At 33.7% G+C, this 25,225-nt stretch overlaps 1 protein-coding gene, 1 long non-coding RNA gene and 1 pseudogene across 2 annotated transcripts in view; all 3 read right to left on the minus strand.

The window, feature by feature from the left end:
• Positions 1-25,225, minus strand: part of LOC148124208 (uncharacterized) — a 465,649-nt gene that overhangs the window by 121,515 nt on the left and 318,909 nt on the right. The gene's annotated exons all lie outside the window — the stretch shown is intronic.
• LOC113448528 (olfactory receptor 14A16-like) lies at positions 5,942-6,865 on the minus strand (annotated as a pseudogene).
• On the minus strand, positions 15,536-16,468 carry LOC113448529 (olfactory receptor 14I1-like). The gene has a single exon (XM_026719245.1). It carries the CDS (start codon positions 16,466-16,468, stop codon positions 15,536-15,538), a length of 933 nt encoding a protein of 310 aa, XP_026575030.1.

Below are 25,225 nucleotides of genomic sequence, written 5' to 3' on the forward strand. Positions count from 1 at the left end.
AGTCTTAAGTGATGGTGCTCCCACAACTTCCGAGGGCAAGCTGTTCCATTGGTTGATTGTTCTCACTGTCAGAAAGTTTCTTCTTATTTCCAGGTTAAATCTCTCCTTGTTCAGTTTCCATCCATTATTCCTTGTCTGGCCTACAGGTGCTTTAGAAAATAGCTTGACCCCTTCCTCCCTGTGGCAGCCCCTCAAATATTGGAAGATCTCTATCATGTCTCCACTGGTCCTTCTCTTTACTAGACTAGCCAAGCCCAGTTCCTGCAACCGTTTGTTGTATGTTTTAGCCTCCAGTCCCCTAATCATCCTGGTTGCTCTTCTCTGTACTTTTTCTAGAGTCTCAGCATCTTTTTTATAATGTGGTGAACAAAACTGGATGCAGTAATCTAGGTGTGGTCTTACTAAGGCTTTATAGAGTGGTATTAGTACTTCCCTTAATCTTGATTGTATCCCTCTGTTAATACAATTTAGGATTGCATTAGCTTTTTTGGCTGCTGCTGCACACTGCTGGCTCAGATTTAGCTGGTTGTCCATTAGGACTCCAAGATCCCTCTCACAGTTATTGCTATTGAGCCTGGTTTCACCCAGTGTGAATGACCATCACACCTCTACCTTGTTCTATAGAAACTGAGGTTGTGAAAAATGGCTTACAATATTCTTCAAGTCATAAATTGTTGTCTCTAAGCAAAACAGTCAATTTTGCCATGTCAGCTAGCTCCACCAATTTCAAAGTCCATTCTTCCGTTTTGGGAATAAACTCTTTCCATGTCTGGACATATATTAACCTTGCAACTGATGTCATATACAACAACAAAATCTCATATTTCCTTTCCAAGAAAACATCTGCTGTCCCTAAAAGAAAAGCTTCAGGTTTCATTTTTCATTAATTTTAATTTTTTGAAAATCAAAAAATTCTTATCCTTCTTACATATCACCCAACATATTAAAAAGTACCTTCCATTACATTACATTTCCAACATTTGTTTGAAACATCCTTATTCATCTTTGATAATAGATCAAAAAGTTAAATACCATTGATACACCATTTTATCAAAAAAAAGCTTTCAAATTGTGCCTCAACTTAAATTTCAAATCTTATATTCACATTTTTCCATTGATCAAAGCTTAAAATTATAACTGAAGTTTTTAGCCTATTTAACCATACAATCTTTCACATATGCATCTTCAAGATTAAATTTTAATAATAATTTATAAACTTTGTCAAGAATGTGTTCATCATTTTTAATATATAAAGAACATTTTATCCAGTTTAAATCTTTCAGACAAATGAATATATGTAAACCAAAGGCAAGTATAGCCTTGCTTTTTCAATTCTTCGTTTATTTTGAGTCTAAAATCTATATTATTACAAAATGACAAATAAGCGTATGTCATCCATGGTTGTTTGGATATCATCTCTCTTCTTAAAAAAGTTTATTGCAGTGACACCCATAAAAGCAATTTAGGAAATAACCTTATTTTACATGTATTCTAAAAACTAGGAATGGCATATTTAACAAAATGATTCTTAAATGTTACATTAACTTTTGATTTCTCATACCATTAAAAACTGTACCATTCAAATAACAATCTTCTACTCCAATAGCAGTTTATTTTTTAAAGTTAATCAATCTTTCATCTAAACCAAACAGCATGCTGTACCTCACAGTGTAATTTCAAATTGGGCAGGAATCATACCCTTATTTCCTTAGCACCTTGAAGCAATTTATATTTAACCCTTGATTTTGTATTTTGCCACAAAAGTATCATTTTACAGTCCTTACCTTAGAAACAACTGAGAGTTTTTTGTTTTGTTTTTATTAGTACCTTTTAATATAATTTCTTCATAACTGAGAGGCCAGAACAATATAATTTATTCCCAAGTCAATAAGAAGTGCCTTGGATTTGAATCCAAGTATGTTCAACATATCAATATGACTTAATTAAGATTACTATCTCTTTCCTTCCTTCCTTCCTTCCTTCCTTCCTTCCTTCCTTCCTTCCTTCCTTCCTTCCTTCCTTCCTTCTCTCCCTCCTTCCAATTCTTCTCAAGTCAGAAAGAAGCTGTTAAAATTTGAATTTGAATTAAAGTATACTAAACCATATCAAAATGACATAATTAAGATCGTTGTCTCCCTTCCTCCCTTTCTCTCCCCTTCCCTACTCCAATCATCTATCTATACCTAACTGATACTGTTGAAGATGCTATTTTGCTTGTTTGTTGAAACAAATTCAATGTACCATAAAACACAACATTTTATATACATAGAACAGGTTTTGGTTTTTTTTCCAGAATAGCTCGATAACTGTGCATCTGAATTTAGTCAATTCAGTCTGTCTCAGAATTATAATCTCCTCTGAGCTCTGTCCTTTAATAGTTCTAGGAATATCTTATTAGTTTTTGAACGTTACATTTAATAGCAATGGAGCAGTAGATAGAGATATTTGTTTTTAAGCCGATATCTTAAAGTTTCTTCATTATTGTCCTTCATGGAACTATAGGATTTGCATTACTTTAAAAGATACTTTGAAGGACCCTCTGTTTTGTATCTTGTTCTGCACAAAATTTGTACTGGGAAGAAAATATTTAAACCTTAAAGAAACCTTAAATTTTAATTGATAATTTAATTTGAATCAAGAACTCTATCTAGTTATCTTGGTTTATAAAGTGAATAAGAATATTTCCAAATATTGGAAAGGGTTCTAAGTTTTAAGAATAGGGGGAAAGGAATTTATGAGAAATTAAAATAGAGTCACACTAAAGCTTAGAAAACACTTAAATCTTAAGCTTAAATTTCAGTCGGTTAAATTTACAACTCCATCCTGCCAAAAAAAAAAAAAATATCTTTGAATAAGTAAAAATATTTTAAATAGTAACAAGAGAAAAGTGAAACAAATTACTGTGGGGAAAGGCTTTCTTTATTTCTATTTAGCTAATTTAAGATGTATTCAATTGCTATTTATTTTAATCCCATTCCTTAAGTAAAAGTCCCTGAAGAGTCATTCCTCTATAGTAGCTAAAATGTACAATTATTTATTAATTATTATTTTGTAAAAGAAAGGAATGGGAAGACTTATGAGTATTTAAAGGGAAAAAAGGGAGAAATAGTGAATAATGCAAAATAAAATTAAGTGAATGACTTACCATCTTCATCCATATTTATTCCAGCAGATTTCTTACCTTTTTTCCTTATTGTCTTTCTACATATATCAGTAAGATTTTATATTGTGTAGTATTTCAGTGAGAGTTTTGCTAATGTTTCTTGCCATGTCCCCCAAGTTTTTTTTTATTGTCTCCATACACAATATAAAAAAGTCACAGTGGATTGATTTTTTAAAAAAAGCAAACATAACAACAGAGATTCATTAAGTCATTGCCCAAGGGTTTGTATTACTTAAACAGTGGGGGCAGGATTAATTTGCAGGTTCAGAAACCAAAAAATAGATGGCTCTTACACTATCCATTTTTTTTAAAGAAATTTAAATAAAAAATGTATCCATTTCATAATTGTAGATATTTTTATTATGTTAAGTATAACATGTTATTGTTCCCATGTAACATGTATTTTGCTATTATTGATGAGAGGTTCAAATTCAGCATAATTACTGTTAATAATTAAAACAATTTGGTTGATATTCATTCAGCAATCAGTATAATTGTCCTTAGAAAATAGGATAGTGAGCATATCAGATTAGAAAATTCTCTATTTCTACCTACACCCAGGAGGATTTTGACTTTGATTTTGTTTTGGTAATTAGAAAGGTTTGTTGTTATAGTGTGGAAGTAAAAAGTTGAGGCTGTAATGTTATTATCTTCTACTTTGCTAAAAAGAGTTGGAAGTCAACACATTTTCTTTTTTTTCTTTCTACCCCACATTTTCCCTTCTTCCCTTTTTCCTTTCCCTAGTTTTCCATTATTTTTACTTTGATGATGATTGTTGATGATTAATTTATAACATTTCAATTTTTTTCTCACTTTGAAATGGAACATTTGTCTTCAAGCTTTCTTTTAGGTTTAGATTATGATTTACTTAAGTTGCGTTGTTGCTTTACTTACCCCCAAAATTATGAGAAATTGTGCTGCCATGTTTGTTTGCATCAAGTTAAGGACTAGATGCATGACTGTAGAAATGATCATAACACAGAGATTCTTGTAACCTACTCAATATTTGTTGACCTATAGTATAAGAAATATCCAGTTTCTGATAAGCTTTTATTTTAGCCTTTATTTAGCAATAAATAAATAAATAAATTCTGCAGGGCAGTCACCATTTATAGTTCCATTTAAGATAGATCAAAGCAATTAGGGTTGTATTTTACAACTACACCTTGTGTACTCATATATAGTACACAAAGAATATGATTTATTTTATTGATAAATTTGGATAAATCTAAGTCCCAAATATTTAAATAATGTTTACTGCTGTGGATTAACAGAGTTGGAAGAGACCTTGTAGGTCTTTTAGTCCAACTCTCCACCCAAGCAGGAAACCATACACCATTTGTGACAGATGACATTCCAGTCTCTTCTTGAATCCATTATTCCTTGTCTGGCCTACAGGTGCTTTGGAAAATAGCTTGTTCCCTTACTTTCTGTGGCAGCCCTTCAAATATTGGAACACTGCTGTCATGTCTCCCCTGGTCCTTTTCTTCACTAGACTAGTGTTGCCAAATTCCTGTATGCTTTAGCCTTTAGCCCCCTAATGTAAACTAACCAAATCCTGTTTAAGCTAAATTTACTATTTTCTCTCTGTGTGTCTCTTTTAATATAAGAAGATTAACTTTTTGCATAAAGAATGGATTGAACAGTTTATTTGATGCTTCAAAAACTGGTAACAATTTTGATTCATAAACTTCCTTTTTATGCAAGTTTTTATCTCTGATATAAAGAGAGACAATGTCTACATTGATTTTGACAGAATTTTCAGATAATTTTCCACAAAATAGGCAAATAAGTTTATTTACTTTCAAATACATTTCATCAATGCATTTTCCTAATAAATAAATAAAAAACATTGTTTTCACATGTTACACTTATTCCAATGTAGTCTACATGGGTTTGCCTTTTACAATTATCCAAAAGCTGCAACTGATCCAGAATGTAGCAGCATGCACACTTTTGGCTGGACCATGGCTCACTCAGCTGTGTGACTTCATTGACTTCTAGTTGTTTTCCAGGTACAATGGAACAGGTGCTGGTTGACAACCTCAGATAGCACCAAATCAATTGTAGTACTGTCTCTTCTTGAAGGTATCTTCCCATCCTATTAGCTTTAATGTTGCCATCTGAATGGATGCATGCTGACCTGGTTCTTCCCACCAGCATTAGATTAGGATGGGAGGGAGTAGGAGATTGAACTGTAAGAAATCTTTGGTCTGATTCCTAGGATGATGGCTATGTTTTAACTATGTTTTATGGATTGCATTGTATGAGATAGATGGTTATATAAGTACCATAAATAGGTAAATAAATTTTCCATACTATATCCATAATTTGTATTATATATTTAATTGAAGTTCCATTTAATTTAACATTTAATAACAGTTTATTATAATTTTTGTTAGCTATTATTTTCAGAGTATTGTAATAATTATTTCTGAAGCTGACATATCAGACACAATATATAAATTTAATTACTATAACAGAAAGAATATAGGCTAGTGGTTAAGACAATGGAAAAATAATCCGGGTCCTATCCAGCTGCAATTTCCTGCAGGAAACATTCTCTCTCAGTTCCTTCTCAAAATGTTTATAAGAAAATTATAGATTTGTCCTCCCAGAGTCAGAACTTTCTCAGTGCAGCACAGACACATGCGATTAGTTCGATCTTATAAAATGAATTTTCCAGCTTATTTTTTTCTTTGATATTTTGTAAGATTTTATACCCTATGTCTGTTCTTTTACTTGTCTATTAAAATTTGAAAATAGGTAAGTGAATACTTAATTCTTCTTAAACAGCAATAATATTTGAACTGAAAGTCTTGTAAGTGTGACTTTGATGTCTTTGTTTCTCAGACTATAGATTATTGGATTCAACATAGATGGAATAATTGAATACATTAATGTTATTATGAAGTCAGTGAATGATGGGTGGTCAGTGATAGGTTTTAGGTAAGCAAAAGAAGCAGTAAACACAAATAAGAAGACAAAAACATCTGGTAGGCAAGTAGAGAAAGCTTTTTTCTTTCCTTGAACAGAAGGAATTATCATAACTGCAGAGAAGGCATGTACATAAGTGACAATGACAAAAACAGAACACCAGCTGTTAGAGTAATACTAAACATTAAAACTCCAAATTTAGTTCCATATGAAACAGAACAGGCAATTTTAAGTAAATATGGGACTTCACAATAGAACTGATTAACAATATTAGAACAGAAAGAAGAAATAAAAGTGGCAATGGTATGCAAAGAAGCATTGAGAAAGCTGGCGATCCACACACTGCTAATCGTTTTGGTGCAAGCAATTCTATTCATTATCATTTCATATTGTAAAGGATTGCAAATAACAGCATATTGATCATAGGCCATGACAGCAACGAAAGGAATATCAGAGCCAAGAAAAAAGAGCAATAAGAGGAGCAATACATCCATAATAAGAAATATATCTGATATTCATAAGAGTATTAAAAACAGCTTTGGGGGTAATGACCGAAACTAAACCAATGTCTTGAAATGCTAAATTCATCAGGAAGAAGTACATGGGAGTATGAAGATGGTGGTCACAAACAACAACAGAGATGATGAGAAGGTTCCCTGTTATGGTCATTAAATATAGTATTAGTAACAAAACCATATGCAAAATCTGTAGCTCCCAAATCTTTGAGAATTCCCAGAGAAGAAACTCAGTTGTGTCATTATTCATTCTGAATAATGATATCTCTAGAAGGAAAAAAAGACCTATTGAAATATTTCCTATTCATTACTCTTTAGAATGAGCTGTAGAACAATAGGTCAGCTTTTAATGAAGATTATGTTAAAATTTATTTTCCATGTTTATGTAAAACAATCTGAGGAAGCATTATATCCTTCTGTTTGCTTAAATGTTAATGTGATGATTTTTTCAAGATTTTTACCTCTTGCAAGGGTTTTATAAAGCTTAAAATATTGATATTTTTGCTTAAAGTATTTTTTATCACTAAATTCTCCATAATTGGAAGTAAATGAAAACAAAAAATTAGGTGAAAATTGATGGAAGTTGGATTTGAATTCAAGTATATTCAACCATGTTGATATATACGATCCAATCTGGATCAGTCACCAAGATTGAAGATTATGTCTTCCAAGCTTTTGGATTCATGCTGGAGCCCATCTTCAAGGAACTTCTCCAGAGCTTCAGCAGAGTTCTCTGAAAATGGGCTCCAGTATGAGCCCATCAGCTCAGAAGACAAAACCTCTGGTCCTGGTGACTGACCCAGATTGGATCATGCAACATTATCCTGGGACATAAATATTTGCCTTCATTCGTGTTAATAAGACATAATATCAGTTCCCATTTCCCTCCCTTACTCCCTCTTGCCCTCCCTCTCTATCTCTTTCTCACTTTCTTCATCTCCAACTGACACAGTATAGGAGGATTATGTTGTGCTATGAACCTTTCTGATTATTTGTCGAAATGAATTAAATGTACATATACATTTTATATTTATTGAACATGATTTGATTTTTTAACAGAATAACTCTAAAGTTATGTATTTTATTTTTATAAAATCAGAATTGCCACCATTTTATTGTGAAGAAACATCTTATTAGTCACATTCAATTATTCTGGGAAGTGAGAATGGTTGGTTTTTTTAAGCCATCATTTTAAAATTTCTTCCTAAATGTTCCTTAGTTTACTGTAGAATTTAAATAGCACTTAGACTTATATACAGCCCCACGGTGCTCTACATAATTCTCTGGGCAGTTTATAGTATCAGCATATTGCCCCCAATAAATGGGCCCTCATTTTATTGACCTCAGAAAAATGGAACAGTGAATCAACATTGAGCCCCATCAGGATCAAACTCCATGCTGTGGTCAGAGTTTGCCTACGATACAGCATTCTAATTATTGCACCACCAGGGCTCCTAAATTATAACATTACTTTAATAAATCATTTGCAAGACCTTCTCCTCTCTAGTTTGTGATATACAAAATGGGAACTGTGGAGAATGGTTCCAAATTATAGCCTTCCATTCCACTTAGCAACTTAATTTGAATCATTACTCTGTCTAGATGATTATCTTGGTTTAGAAAGTGAGTGAAATGAATATAGATACAATTCTAGTGAAAATGAAAGTGTATTAAAAGATTAAGGAGGTAATCAGAAAAAAATAAAACATATAAAGACATAGTAAATCTATAAACTCATTCTGTAACCCAATGGATTACATTCATACCAGTGGTGGGATTCAATTTTTTTTACTCCCGGTTCTGTGGACATGGCTTGGTGGATGTGACAGAGGAAATGATACTGTAAAATCTCCAGACAGAGGTGGTATTTTCCAGTTTTCTGAAATACTCAAAAATTCCACTACCAATTCTCCAGAACTGGTCAGAACCTGCTGAATACCTCTGATTCATACCCATTCATCCATCCATCCATCCACCTTCCCAAAAAGAGAGAAAAGGGAAAAAATACAATGAAATTTGAAAGCTACTCCAGCACAGTGCCCCAAACACCACATCACAATCACACTACACAGTATTTAAAAAGTAAAATAATTAAAGTAATAATAATAATAATTAAAAACATAGTCTAAAACCTATTTAAAACATATTAAATTAGATAGTTTAAAAATGCCACTTTATACATAGAACTAAATCACAAATGTACTGTTTGATTCAAGACAATTATTGGAAAAGAAACTGCTTCTCAGTCTATTAGTCCTCATTTTAAGACACCTATAACATCTCCCTGATGGTAACAATTCAAAATATGAATGACCAGGATGAGAACAGTCTGTGGAGATTTTTTGTGCTCTAGAGAGGAGTCTGGTCTTCGCAATCTCTTCCAAAGAAGAAAGAGAGCAACCGATGATTTTTTGTACTGTGTTTATGGGGTATCATCTTATCCACTACAGAGCATCCAGCATACCACACCATTACACAGTATGCTAAAATGCTTTTGATGGTAGAATGGTAAAAAGTAACCAGCAACTTGTCACCCAGACCACTCTTTTTCAGCAGTCTCAGAAAGTGCAGGCGCTGTTGGGCCTTCTTTGCAGTGGCCATAGTGTGGACCAACCAAGTAAGGTTGTCAGAAATATGAGTTCCTAGAAATTTGAAACTACGAACTCTTTCCACACAATCTCCATTGATATATAGTGAGAGAAGCTCTGCTTTGCATTGTCTGAAGTCTATAATCAATTCTTTGGACTTTTTGATGTTCAGGGTAAGGTTATGACTCTTGCACCACAAGACCAGTCTGAGAACCTCTGACCTACAGGCCATTTCATCTTCTACTGATATGAGTCCCATCAATGTTGTGTCATCTTCAAATTTTATTATAGAGTTAGTGGGACAAGAGGAATGCAGTCATAGGTGTAGAGTGAATACAAGGGTACATAGCCCTGTGGAGAGCCACTGCTGAGAGCAAGAGTGGAGGATAAATAGCTGTCAATCCTAACAGTTTGGGGTCTGTTACTAAGAAAGTCCTTTATCCAACAGCAGATGTGAGAGGAGAGGCCCAATTCCAGCAACTTCTTAATCAGTATATCTGGAATGATGGTATTAAAAGCTGAGCAATGAAAAGCATCCTTACATAGCTCCCACTATGCTCCAGATGGTTCTGTGCAATGTGGAGAACCATGACAATAGCATCCTCTGTGGATCTGCTATTCTGATAGGCAAACTGGTGTGGGTCAAGGTTTGATGGGAGGCCATCTTGTATATATTTTAAGACCAGTCTTTCAAAACACTTCATAATTACGGGTGTGAGAGCTACTGGTCTATAGTCATTTAAAGTATCAGGAGAGGGCTTTTGGGGAACTAGAATAATAATGGAAGTTTTGAGACAAGATGGAACAATGGCTTGTGTAAGAAAAAGGTTAAAAATATTTGTAAATACACTTGCAAGCTGGTCAGCACATGCTTTGAGTACTTTCCCAGGTACCCCATCAAGTACCCCACCAGGGCCAGCAGCCTTCTTTACATTCACTGCTCTAAGCACCTGCTTCACATCGTACTCTTGTACTGTGAACAGCTGAGTAGTGGTGGTTTGTAGAGGCAGTGTGTTTGAAGACCTATTCAGTTTGAACTGGGCAAAGAAGCAGTTTAATTCTTCTGCCAGTGATGCATCCTTTTTGATTGATATGGGATTGTTGTCCCTATAATTAGTGGTGTGTTTAATTCCTTGTCAAGTCCATCATGGATCATTATTTGTGAAGTAGTCCTCAATCTTCCCTTTGTAGTCCTTTTTTGCCTCCTTGATGCCCCACCTCAGTTCTGCTCTTGCCTTGTTATACCAAATTCTGTCCTCAGATTTGAATGCCATATCACTTGTCCTGAGAAGTAATTGCACATCCTTGTTCATCCAGGGCTTCTGGTTTGGAAAAATCCGGATGCGCTTTTTCTCAGTAACCATATCCACACAGGTCAAGATGTAAAACAGTACAGTTTCTGTATATTCCTCCAAATCATCTTGTTCAAATAAATTCCAATTAGAATTTGAGAAACAATCCTGCAGCTGATCAAGTGCTCCCTCTGGCCAGAACTTGATGAGTTTGATTTCAGGCTTAGTTTTCCTTCTGAGGGGGGTTTATGCTGGTATAAGGAACAGTGATAAATGATCTGAAAGTCCCAGATGTGGAAAGGACACTGCTTTATATGCATGTTTTATATTAGAATACACATGATCAAATGTGTTATTTTCTCTGGTGTCACATGTCACTTATTGAGTAAATTCGGGAAATACAGTCTTTAAGCATTCCTTATTAAAATCACCAGTTATTATATGAGCCCCATCAGGATAAATCTTCAGTTGTTTATTTATTGTAATATGCAAATATGCAAGTGCAGTACTAATATTTACCTCAGGAGGTATGTAAACAGTTGTTAAAATCACCACTGTCAATTCTCTAGGGAGATAGCAGGGTCTGCACATGACTGTCATTATCTCTAAATCAGGAGAGCAGTATCTGTTTATAACACGGCTGTTGGTGCATCAGTTATTATGAATATATAAACAAAGTCCACCTCCTTCAGTCTTACTAGAGTCCTTATTACGGTCTGGTCGGTGGATGGTATGACATGCCAGTTTTAGTGAGGCATCGGGAATAGCTGAAAGAAGCCAACTCTCTGTAATAACTATCATATAGCAGTCCCTTATCACCTTATATTAAGTTCTAGTGCTGTTTATTTTCATCCCTCTCCTTAAATATATGTGCCTGAAGAATCATTTCTATACAAACAGTTGATGCTTATATTATAATCTGTTTTGGTAGAATTGTGTATATGTGTATATAGAGTGATGTGAGCTTGCAGCTGCTTCTTCCTTTTAACTGCTAGTGGGGGTGTGACTTGATTGGGTGGAGGCTTGGCTGTGTTCTGATTGGGTGGGGGTGTGTTCTCATTGGTAGGGGGTTTGGCTGTGTTCTGACAAAAACATTCCTGAAAACATTCTCAGAGCTGAAGAAGCTTCTTGGATGAGAAGCAAAATGTCTTCAAAGAAAAACAAGGAAGTTCAGTTGCCTCTTGAAAAAAGTACCAGAGGACAAAAAGGAGATACTTAATAAAGTAATAACTTTAAGTGAATTAAAAGAGGCAATTAAAAAACAAAAAAGCAATAAAACCCGAGGCCCAGATGGCTTCCCAAGTGAGTTATACAAAGAGATAAAAGAGGTACTAGAAAATGTGTTGCTAGAGATCTGCAATGAGGTATTACTGGAAGCTAACATTCCAGAATCATGGAAGGAAGCTTATATTTCATTAATCCCTAAAGAGGGCAAAGATGCCAATCAAATAAATAATTATATCTCTTCAATATCAATATCTCTTCTAAATTCAGACTATAAAATTTTCATCACTGTAATGAGAAAGATTAAAGAAAGTGTTCAATGACAACATTCATCCTTACCAAAACAAATTCCTTCCCATGAGACAGATTAGATATAATTTTTTAAAAATATTTGATTTGATTTGTCAATCGCTTACAAGATACAGGTATAAGAATAAATATAGTTTTAAATACATGAGATAGAAACTTATAAAAAACAATAGGACAGGGATGGTAGGCATGATTGGTGCGCTTATGCATGCCCCCTACAGGCCTCATAAGAAGGGGGTGAGATCAATAGTAGACAGTCTAAGGTTAAAGTTTTTGGGGTTTGCGTAAGAAACCATAGAGTCAGGTAAAATATTCCAAACATTGATCACTGTTGCTGAAGTCATATTTTCTGCAGTCAAGTTTGGTGCGGTTAACCTTGAGTTTGTATCTATTGTGTGCTCTTGTATTGTTATGGTTGAAGCTGAAGTATTCATTGACTGGTAGGACATTGCAATGTATGATTTTATATACTATACTTAGATCGGACTGAAGACAGAGTAGTTCTAGTTTTCTAGGTCTAGAATTTCAAGTCAGGTGGCATAAGGTATTCTGCAATGAGAAGAGTAGATCTCTTCTTGTGAAATATTTCTGAACTTTCTCAACTGTGTTAATATCAGATACGTGATGTGGGTTCCGGATTGATGAGCTGTATTCAAGTATAGGTCCAGTAAATGTTTTGTATGCTCTAGTTAGTAGTGTGATATTACCAGAGAAGAAGCTATGTAGGATTAGATTAACAACTCTTAATGCCTTTTTGGCTATGTAGTTACAGTGGGCTCTAGCACTTGGATCATTTGAGATGATAAATGGTACAGCTGGGTAGAGCACAAGAAAAAGAGTGTACAGAATAAATGAACCCAGGAAACATATTATATATAGTTGTATATATTAATGTATAAAATAATGGTTTCAAGCTTCTCTTCTATTATATAAACATTATGAAGGTTTTATTGATTAATTAATACATTTATAATCCAATAATAATAAATAACATGTGTTATTTATTAATTAATATGCTATCTATAAGAGACAAGGAATACTTGCCAATTATTATTTATTATTGTTTATTATGAACTATCAAACCTAATATCAAATGTAATAGAAAGAAATATGTTTACTGTTCTATTTATACATTTACTATTTTTTATTTCTGTATATTTGTATGTTTATATTTTTTTTAATCCTTTGTAAATAAAGTTTGTTTTAAAATTTTTAAAAAAAGAAAAGAAAAGAAAAAAATACCTTTAGGACATTCTGAAGGAATTACATAATTATGGGCATTTATTTGGGAGCGATGAAAAATAGTAGCAATATAAATACTAATATTTTTAGAATTTTACAGATTTTTTATTAAGTTTAAGGAATGAATAAATGCAATAATAAAGGCAAAGTTTTATGAAAATTGCAACTTTTTTATTTATTTACTGTTTAATTTTATTTATTTCATGTTTTAAAACCTTAAAATACTTTTTAGGAGAATGAGGGTGATACAGTAAGAAAATTGATCCTAAAAATTCAGAAGGAACATCATCATTATTATTTCAAAAATGATGATAATATTGTGCTTTTTTTATGAAGATGATTGTAATTGTGATGATTCTATAAGGTTGTTTCCTATTTTTTCTCACTTTGGAATGGACATTTTGTGTAGAATTGTTCTTTTGTCTTTTAGATTACAATTTGGCTACATAACAAAGCCCAACTTTATCAGAAATTATCCTGCTATTTTTGTTTACATCAACTTAAAGAGCTAGAATAATGGTAGCACACAGATTCTTGTAACCTATTTAATATCTGAAAAATATTTAATTTATGATACATTTCTCCTTAGCCCTCCTAATTCTTCAAGATAATATGTACATTTGTGATTGTGTGGTTGTATAAAATGTTAATTCTAGGAAATCCATGAATCCATTGTTTACCAGATACTGTTTATGTAAATAAGAAAACAAGAAATCACATTAAAATAGTGATGGTTCTTCTGAATAGGCCTGGAAATGTAGTACTCACAGTTAATTGCCTGAATAAATAATATTGCAGCTTCTCTTTATTCTTTTCTTTTCTATCCAGGAAATAATTAGTAGGGGAAAATGAATTGTGTGGGGGGGAGGGAGCAAAAAACGTCTTTATTTCCCCTTTGAATGGTATTGAATATAGTCTGTATAGCCTATATGATTTCTGAATATATTGTTTACATGAAAAACATTGGTTCCTCAATTAACTTTTAAAAAAAAAATCAAAGAAGTAATACCTAGTTTGCTATTATTTGTTTTAAATGTTCACAAAGCATAAAAAGATGTACAGCTAAAGCTCCTAAAGAAACAGATTGAAAACAACAGAGTTGTCAATGCCTGGAATGCACTATCTGAATCTGTTGTTACATCCTCAAACCCCCACTCCTTTAACCTCAAACTATCCACTATTGATCTCACCCATTCCTAAGAGGTCTGTAAGGGGCGTGCATAAGTGCACCATCATGCCTCCCGTCCCTGTCCTATTGTCCCTATCCTATTTCTTCTATTCTTACTCATGTTTATACTTATAGCTATTATCTTTTAAGTAATTGACAAATCAAATCAAATGAAATAAATAAATAAATAAGATGATTGTTTTCATTATAACCAAAAGCCATTATAAATTTATCAATATCAAAACATTTACAATTGTTCATATATATTTCTGTGCATTCATTTGAACACTAAGCAACATTAACTATAGAATTAGTACTCATTGCCACCAAAATCAATCAATAATTTATTATGGTCATAGGCCACTATACGAAAGGTTGAATACAAACAATCAATTAATTTAATGATCAGATTCAAATTAATTTACTATGAACATGTTATGAGAAGACACAACTGTCAAGGAAAAGTTATAATGCTGATAAATGTGGGAAGAAAAAAAAGAAGAGGATGAGCTGCAGCAAAGAGGGTGGATTTTGGAAGATTTGAAACATCTGGTTAGGGATAAACATAATGGAGAAAAGTTATCTCTGGTTTCTTGGAGTTGAGAAAGATTTAATGGCACATAAGTCTAGATGAAAAGCAGCAGCTAGCTCATCCCCCAAAATTGTGATTGGAATTGAGAACAGAACCAAGGCAACAACAACAACAAAAATATAAATCTCCTATTTATTATGGATCATATTTATAAACACGCTAGAGGCAAATAAGGTCTAGATTCAGGAATGTAATTGTAATGAAATATGATTTGAAGAAAACTCTCCATATGAGATGGAAAAATAAAAGAAAGTCACTTTCAAAAATATTACCAAGAGAACTGCAGGGAATGGCCCCATACTAAACAGGGGTTTAGTATGATCCATTAAGGCAATGTAGTATCATAGTATCATCAGTCTTAACCTAGATGGTATCAACCTCAAAATCAATAAAATAAACTTTCTAACCTAAGCCAAGTGTCTGCAATCAGCAGATGGTTATATAAGTTTTATATCAAATGTATATGTTTCTTTTCCTTATTAAAATATAAAAATAGTTACACAAGTCACACTTCTTTAAAAGGAAATAACTTTTGACCAAAAAATCTTGAAAGAGAGACTTTGATGTTCTTGTTTCTCATGCTGTAGATTAATGGATTCATCATGGGTGGGATAATGGAATACATTATTGTAATTATGAAATCAAGATGGGATGGATGATCAGATATGTGTCTTAGATAAGCAAAGGAACCAGTAAACATAAATATGGAGAAAACAGTGAGATGTGGTATACAAGTGGAGAACGCCTTTTTCCTCCCTTCTATAGAAGGGATTCTTAGAACAGCAGCAAGAATCAGCATGTATGAAGATATGATGAAGACAAAACAACCAATTGTTAATGAAACACTGAACACTACAACTCCAATTTCAGTTATATATGAATCAGAGCAAGTAATCTTTAGTAAATATGGGATTTCACAGTAGAATTGGTTGATAATATTAGAGCAGAAAGGAGTAGTAAACATTTCAACAGTGTGCAATGCAGCATTGAGAAGGCAAGCAGTCCAAACACTTCCAATCATTTTGGCACAAGCTTTCCTGTTCATTATTATTTCATATTGCAAAGGATTGCAAATAGCAACATATCGATCATATGCCATAACTGTAAGAAGAGAAACATCTGAGCCGAAGAAGAATAGAATCAAGAAGACTTGGACAACACAACCAACATATGAAATTATCCTTGTATCTGTAAGAGAATTGAAAACAGCTTTGGGAATAATGTCAGAAACAGAACCAATGTCTTGCACAGCTAAGTTCATCAGGAAGAAGTACATGGGGGTGTGTAGGTGGTGATCAGAAACAACAGCAATGATTATGAAAAAGTTCCCCGTTACTGTCATTATGTACAGTATTAGTAATAAAGTTATATACATAGTCTGTAGTTCCCAAATTGTTGAAAATTCCAAAAGGAGAAACCCTGATGTATTGTTATGCATTTTTCATCATGACCACCCTGGAAGAAAATGGACAACTGTTAAGGTTTTCCTTTCAGGACAGTTTAGAGATATTTTTAAGAATAATTTAAAAATGTTGACACATTAATATTTTAAATAGTCTTATCAGTCAATTATCTTTTTTTTACAAATCAGTTGTATCAGTGTTATTTAGCAGTAATCAGGTTATTGCTATATTTTGTCTGAAAAACAAATACAAATGTCAGTTTTGTTCATTTTTAATAGGTGTTTAAGAAACTATATTTTTCATAAGCCCTTCCTATGACAATAAGTGAAATTGAAATTTAAAATCTTGGGAAAGAAAATTGTTTAATCAGGTATTATCTTTGGTATTAATTGCCAACAATATTTATTTGAATCTTGATGTATTCAACTGTGGCAGCATTAGACTCTTTTCTTTCTTTTCTGAATATGTCTTGATATTTAATAAACATATTATTGACAGTTAGGGTTCCCTCCATTTCATTCTGCTGATAAATATTCATGGTACAAAGCACAAATACGTTGAACAGAAACATTTTGCACTTTTAAAAATAACTGAAAAAAATGAAGCAATAGAAATTGGTGAGCCAATTCCTCTTGACAGTTTTCAAATATAAAGTGTATTATACTATCATTTCTGGTGTAACTCTTTCCTGTCCATGTGGCGATAACTATCAACGTGTTCAGAGATGGTTTATGGAGAGGATTTTCCTTGACTCTTTCTAAAACTGGATTTTAAAACCCCACTTTTTTTTGTAAATGGCTTTTGAGTTGATTTATGACTGTAACCTTGTTGCTTGTATCCTAACAATTTTTATTCACTGTTTCCTAGTATGATTTGATTGCTTATTGTACTATATGACTATTATTAAGTGTTGTACCTTGTGATTCTTGACTCTTGATGAATATATCTTTTCTTTTATGTATACTGAGAGCATATGCATCAAGACAAATTCCTTATGTGTCCAATCACACTTGGCTGATAAAGAATTATGTGTCCAATCACACTTGGCTGATAAAGAATTCTAATCTAATCTAATCTAATCTAATCTAATCTAATCTAATCTAATTCTAATCTAATTTAAGGACTCACACATTGCTATTCCTCAAAAAAAAGTGATGTCCTGCATTTCTTATCCTTACTTTATGATAAAGAAATCAGTCTTTTAAAAATTGCTTATAAAATAAAAGTATTTCTTTGACCAAATTAATAATGTGTAATATGATTGAAATTACTTTGAACCAAAATTTATGTGAGCAAGGGGATTAAAACTAGTAAATTCTGTTTAATGACTTAAATTGCATTCAAAAATTAATTATTTAACTTCAAACTATTACATTTATCTAAATTAGTGATTTTTTTATGTTTAATGGTAGATCAACTTAATAAGTTACTACATTTTAGTGTTGTTTATTTTCATCTACTCCTAAGTAACACTGCTTGAACAATAATGATGAAATGAATAATGTCTGACATTATAATGTGCTTACTTGTTTAGCTGGAAATGCAATTGTTCATAAAGGGAAAGAAAGCCTATGATCCATAATGAAGAGATGAATAGTAGAAAAAACTTATTCAAGAAAAAAATACCATCTTCATTCATGCAGATTTTTTATTTGTTTTTCCATTGTATTGTCTTTACACCTCTGACAGTGAGATTTAATGAGTATTAATCAGGTAACTTTTTCTACTGAATTGTCCTTGGGATTTTCCCTAAAATTGTTAATGTCAGTCTCCATAGGCAGTACAGAAGAACCACTGTGGATCGAAGGTTTTTCTGAATCCCTTAGGTTCATATTATTTTAGATGATTAGTTCTATAAGAAAAAAAAAACCTTCCTACTTTAGTACCAAACTATGAGTAGCTCAATAAAAGTAACACATACAGTTAAAAAAAACAACCCAAGAAAAATAATAATAAAAAACAAAACAAGACCCAAAACAGGAAAAACAGAAAAATAAATTTTGCCCCATTTGTACAGTGCTTCAAGGTTCAATGTCATTATTTCTATGTAGTTAAAGCCCAGGAAAATGTTGCTATTTGTGATGAAAAATGTGCCCATCATCCAAAATTAAATAACAACAATTCAAGATTTGTTAGCTCATTCTTTCAATGAAAGGGTTATGATCTGATATTAGTATAATGAACATTCAATTTTCCTGAGCAGTCTTGCTATTGGTTTGATTTGAAAATGACCATTGGTAGGCCCATAAAAACCCAATGGGAATGGCATTGACTTCTGACTTCCTGCTGGCTTCCTCATTTAAATTAAGTGTGGGAAGCTGTTGGAAATCACAATCATGTGACTGTAGAGATAACAACAGGCACAACTTTGTAAATAAAACTGAACAGAACATCCTGGGAATTTTAGTTCCAAAGGAATAATATGCCCCAGATTTTTTTTACACATTATTTAAGTTAGCAGATTTTAGGTATCTTGATTTAAAAATTGTTGCACTATAATGTATTTGAGGCACCTGAATAGCATTTCAGCATCCAAACATTTGTCTTGGGGTCAGAAAGCACAGAATTCTCACTTCCTGTGTCCAACAGATATGTGTGCTGGATAATGATACAATACCTCAAACCTTAACATGATCCTTTTAAATAAATGATGAAATTATGGCTGACACCAGACCTGAAATCCATATGTGCACATTTCTAATTCAAGAACTCCACCCTCCATGACCAATCAGGTTTCCATAAAGTTGATTCTTTTCATCCATATTGAGATCATTAATGTAGATAAATTTATTGAAATATAACCTGGCACTGAAGAACAACAGATAGGGCTGTTGTGAAAACCTGAAACTGAAACTGAAAGCCACAAGAGGACACTGTAAGAAACCAAACTCTTTTCCACAAAAGTAACCTGATCCTATCTCACATCACATATCATCAAAATGTCCCAGTCCAACCATTGGTTTCTATCACTCCCATACTTCTATACAGGATGACTCAACCATCCAATCTTCCAACGAAGACCTCTAATACAAATAAGCTGAACAGCTGGCATAGATAGCACAAGAAGTTTCAACTGTCTACTCATCCAAGTTTCAGAACTTAACCAACAAACATATAACAGATGCATCACATATTTCTACATTTGACAAGGATTTATTTATTTAGCTGACCATTCTGAATTTACAAGTCTCCTCTTTCTCTAGCCTAAGGCTAGAACAAACTTTTGATGGTCAGACATAAACTTTTTTAAAGGGGGAACATTGTAGTAAACAAGATAGTAAGTCTATTTTAGCTTACTCTATATGTTTCCATGTTCTTCTGGATAAATTTTAACGAAGGTATCAAAGAGGTATTCTAAAGGTCATATGTTATTTTATTCATCTATATTAAAATTGTGGCACATATATGGTAAGAGGGAAATTATTATTATTATTATTTACAAAATAAAGACTCTGTACAAGTCCCACATTTTTCATACTTCTCTCAGATATGCAGGGCACAATTATGTCTGTAAATTTTACCAGGCACTTTCAATACATTTCTTTAACATGTTTAAGTGAATCATTTCCTTTCAAAATCAAATTCTAGATAATAATTTTAGATAATAAGGAATATATAAAAATATATTTTTTCTTTTCTTTGTTATTTGATATCATATCTATAAAATGTTTTTAGGATAGATTTGGTATGACTATATGATTTGTTATAAAATAAACTACGTAAATTATAGTTATCTCATAAAGTATGAATGAATAAAATTATAGTCAAATGTTTGTTTAATAGTATACTAGGATATATAATTTTTGATTGATAATTTGAGTTATTACGTAACATAACTGTAATTGAGACTACGAAATGAATGCACAAAAACTGATAAACCAACCGACACACTGTTTGTATATATTTATGAAAGAAAGTTGATGTTTTTATGTTTTGTTTGTTTTTAAAAACTAATAAAATTGTTTTCAAAAAAAAATCAAATTCTGAAAGTTCAGAGTGGGGAAATATGTACACAAATTCGTCACAATTCAATCTAAATAGGCAGTTACTAAACATTATAACTTCAGAAATAGATATGATACATAAATAATATCTGACAATGCTGTCATCTCATTTTGCAGTATACCTTACATGTGTTTCTCAACATATGGTATATTTTCAAAAATAAGACTTTGATTTATAAACATTAGGTTGGACCAGACTAACTTAGTAGTTGGAAGGAAAACTAACAGGAACTACCATGGTACTAGGCTCTATGGAGAAGCCCTTTAAAAATCCATAAATAATACATTTTTATATTCTTACCAATAAAACCAAATATGCATATTTAAGAAGTCACAAGAAACAAATTTCACAATTTCATGTGGATAAAGAATGATACCTCTGTACTTTAGATAAAAAGAAGAAGGTTTTTGTTCATCCCACACACAAAAAATCTTTGGTGCATTGTAATTCTACTATCTGTCTTTATGAAAATTAATATTTGCAATAAAAATTGTTTAAAAATTCTTTTTTATTTTCTGACATAATAGTCAAGCATACCAGATCATTTAAGATTAGAGCAGCTGTTAGTTGTTAGCAAAATAAAATAAATTTCACAAAATACAAATGGGGAGGAAAAGGTGTGAAAAAAAGACCAGATTGCAAATGAAATATAATTTCATAAAAGAATCCAAATCAAATATTCAAGTTCTTTCCACATAACTGTTGTCAGAGGAAATCAGCTCGAATCCCCAGCTGGAAGGAAAGGGCAGAAGCAGCAACAGCATATGGTGCTGGGACAGCTAACAAATTAGTTTGTTGAGTACAAGCATTTTAAAGCTATTTACAGCAGTTTGTAATTTTGTGTGCTTTTGTTATTTGATTGGTTTTATTTTCCCTGTGGTTGAATTTAACTATTGGCTTCCCTTGGTTCTAATCCTGTGGAGCAAATATAATTAGTTTCATCCTGTTATTTTTATTACATTTATTCTCTCTATTGCCTCTAGTGCATCTTCTTCAATGAACAAACAGGCTTGAGTCAATGTTTCCGCTTTTCTCAATGGCCAGGATTACTCAAGTTCATGAATGAAACAATGTTTCCATTCACCAACTTGAATCCATGTTGGCTGATTTCTTGAGGCTATTTTCTGACTGCAGACAGAGAAAAAGGAAAAAACCCAAACATAGCTGGTGTTCTTTTAGCTATGCAGCTTCTGTATTTGTTTTAGTCTTATTCATGGCTATTTGGGGCTTAGGTCAAAATAATTTGGAGTTCTTGGGGTTGGAGTTCTTATCACACTTTCTTTCTTTCTTTCTTTCTTTCTTTCTTTCTTTCTTTCTTTCTTTCTTTCTTTCTTTCTTTCTTTCTCTTTCTTTCTTTCTTTCCTTCCCTTCCCCCTTCCTTCCTTCTTTCCTTCTTTTGACCTATGTTGATTTTTGATAAATCAATATAATTTTTGGAAATCCAAGTCATGTGTTAACTACCAACAACATACAAACATACATATACACATACACATACACACAGAGACACAGACACAGACACAGACACATATATATACACATACAAACAAACACACACATAAACATAATTATTTTTTTACATTATATATATATATATATATATATATATATATATATATATATATATATATATATATATATATATATATATATATATATATTTGTTTTCTCTGAGGTTCTCGCGGGTATTTGTATGTGGCTCTTTGGTTGTTCAGGTTTTCTCCGCGTAAGATTCGAAGTATCTAGGCAGCGTTTCGATGAAGTCTCATTCATCATCTTCAGGCTTCTGTCTCCGGCTCTGTGCTTCTCAGAGTAATGTGAGATTGCAGCTGCTTCCTCCTTTTAACTGCCAGTGAGGGTGGGACTTGATTGGGTGGGGGCTTGGCTGTGTTCTGATTGGGTGGGGGGGTGTTCTCATTGGTAGGGGTTTGGCTGTGTTCTGATTGGTTGGGGGTTAGCCGTGTTCTGATTGGTTGGAGGCATGTTCTGTTCAGGTGGGGGCTTGGTTGTGTTCAGGTTAGTCTTAGTTGCTGGGGGATTTGAGCTGGTGAGTTGTGATCTTGCTGTTTGGCTTCGAGTTCGTGGTTGTGCTGCATCTTCATAGTGGGTGTCGGTTTGCTTCATGTATGGCTCGGAGGGGTTTGAAGTGGGTAGTGATGCAGCTGCAGTGCAGCTTCTGGTCCATGGTCGTGTCTCATCTTCTGAGTGGGTGTGAGTCTGTTTTCTACATGGAAGTGTGGTGGTGGCATCTTGTGTGGCTCTCATGGGTGTGGGTCTGGTGTCCTTCTTCATGTTAGGTACTCGTCTGTTCATGAGGGCGGGTTTCCAAATGGCTGGAAGGCGGGAGGTGTCATCTCGTTTGTTCATGCTAATGGGCGTTTTTCTATCTCTATGGCTTCTCTGATTATTCTGCTGTTGAAGTGTTCGGTTTTGGCGATGGTTCTGGTATTTTTAAAATCAATTTCATGTCCTGTGGCTTTGAGGTGTTGGACCAGGGAAGAGGTCGTTTCTTCTTTTTTGATTGAGTTCTTATGTTCTTCAATGCGTGCTCTTATTCTTCTGTTAGTTTGTCCAATGTATGTGGTAGGGCAGGCAGTGCAGGGGATTTCGTATACTCCTTGGTTTTCTAATTCGATTTTGTCTTTGGGGTTTCTTAGGATGGTGGATATTTTTCTGTTTGTGCAGAATGCTGTTTTTGATGTTGTGTTTTTGGAGGATCTTGCTAATTTTGTCTGTAGTGCCTTTTATATATGGGAGGAGGGCTTTGCCGTTTTCTTGTTCTCTGTCTTGGATTTTGGTTGGGGTTTCTTTTTGGATTAGGTGGGTAATCTTCTTTCTTTGGAATCCATTGGCTGTAAGTACGTTGGTGAGAGTGTGTAGTTTGGTTTTTTGGTGTTGTTCATCGGCTAAGCATTTTGTTCTGGAGATGAGTGTCTTGGCTACGGAATTGATCTGTGCTGGGTGGTGGTGTGAGAGTGCATGTAGATAGCGGTTAGTATGTGTTTTCTTTCCAGAGATGACACCTCCCGCCTTCCAGCCATTTGGAAACCCGCCCTCATGAACAGACGAGTACCTAACATGAAGAAGGACACCAGACCCACACCCATGAGATCCACACAAGATGCCACCACCACACTTCCATGTAGAAAACAGACTCACACCCACTCAGAAGATGAGACACGACCATGGACCAGAAGCTGCACTGCAGCTGCATCCACTACCCACTTCAAACCCCTCTGAGCCATACATGAAGCAAACCGACACCCACTATGAAGATGCAGCACGACCACGAACTCGAAGCCAAACAGCAAGATCACAACTCACCAGCTCAAATCCCCCAGCAACTAAGACTAACCTGAACATAACCAAGCCCCCCACCTGAACAGAACACGCCTCCAACCAATCAGAACACGGCTAACCCCAACCAATCAGAACACAGCCAAACCCCTACCAATGAGAACACACCCCCACCCAATCAGAACACAGCCAAGCCCCCACCCAATCAAGTCCCACCCCCACTGGCAGTTAAAAGGAGGAAGCAGCTGCAATCTCACATTACTCTGAGAAGCACAGAGCCGGAGACAGAAGCCTGAAGATGATGAATGAGACTTCATCGAAGCGTTGCCTAGATACTTCGAATCTACGCGGGAGAAAACCCGAACAACCAAAGATCCATATATATATATATATATATATATATATATATATATATATATATATATATATATATATATATATATATATATATATATATATATATGAATGAAGGTTTTGTTGCCTTATTACAACTAAATAATTTCAAAGTTTATAACCAATAGTAACAATCTGTAACAAACCAATCTGTTGATGGAGAAAATCAGCTCAAATCCCCAGGAGGGAGGAATAATTTTTAGGAACTGTCCTTCATGCAGCTGCCCTTATTATTTTTAGCGATAAAGAAAACACAATATATTCTGTCCAACCATCCTAAATGAAACCGATCAGTCTCTCTCTCTCTGGGGGTGTTTGTATGACACAATGCTGTTTTGCACATCTGTCTTTCTTCTTAACCTTTGGTTCATCACTTTCTTTTCTTAATTGGGAATTTATCATCCTTCCATCGCTCCCTCCCTTCCAAAAGCCACTGCTTTCTAAAAAGGCTCAAAACTTTTACAAATGGCCAATTCATCTTCAAAAACCCTACAATCTAATGATAAAATACTTTCATAAAATACTGTCATACGGAAAATTTTAAAGATCATAAATTTAAACCCCCAATTTCTGATCTTCCTCCTGAAAGAAGAAGTTATAACATGAGAAAGTCATAAGGTGGGAATCATAACAGGCTATTTCTACATACCAAGATCAGATGGGCAGATTGAATTTTAGCTATTGTATGCACTGTTAGAGATATCCTAGTGCTGGACAATAAAAGTTTTTAACAATAATGGATTCTTTACTGAATTCAAAAACTTACTGGTGACAATATGGAGACTTTAGAATAATGCTCTTCTTATTTTATGTAGGAATCTAATTGCAACTTTTTGTATGGAAAAATATTGATGACTACCTGAGATCACATTTGTAATACAAATCAGGACCTGCCATGAATGTCTACAATATAATGAACCTAGGTAGAGGCTAATATTTGGAACAGACTTTCCTGTTCGAGCAGGGAATTGGACTAGATGACCTCTAAGGTCCTTTCCAACTCTGTTATTCTATAAATGCTAAGAAGCTTTTGCACCCTCCTCTTATCTTTTCAGAAAATCAATGCTGTTAGTTTGAATAAGCTGTTGGCAAAGGAA

This window comes from Pseudonaja textilis, chromosome Z (assembly GCF_049901715.1).
Source record: "Pseudonaja textilis isolate UNSWEBS1 chromosome Z, rPseTex1.2, whole genome shotgun sequence".
Classification (NCBI taxonomy): domain Eukaryota; kingdom Metazoa; phylum Chordata; class Lepidosauria; order Squamata; family Elapidae; genus Pseudonaja; species Pseudonaja textilis.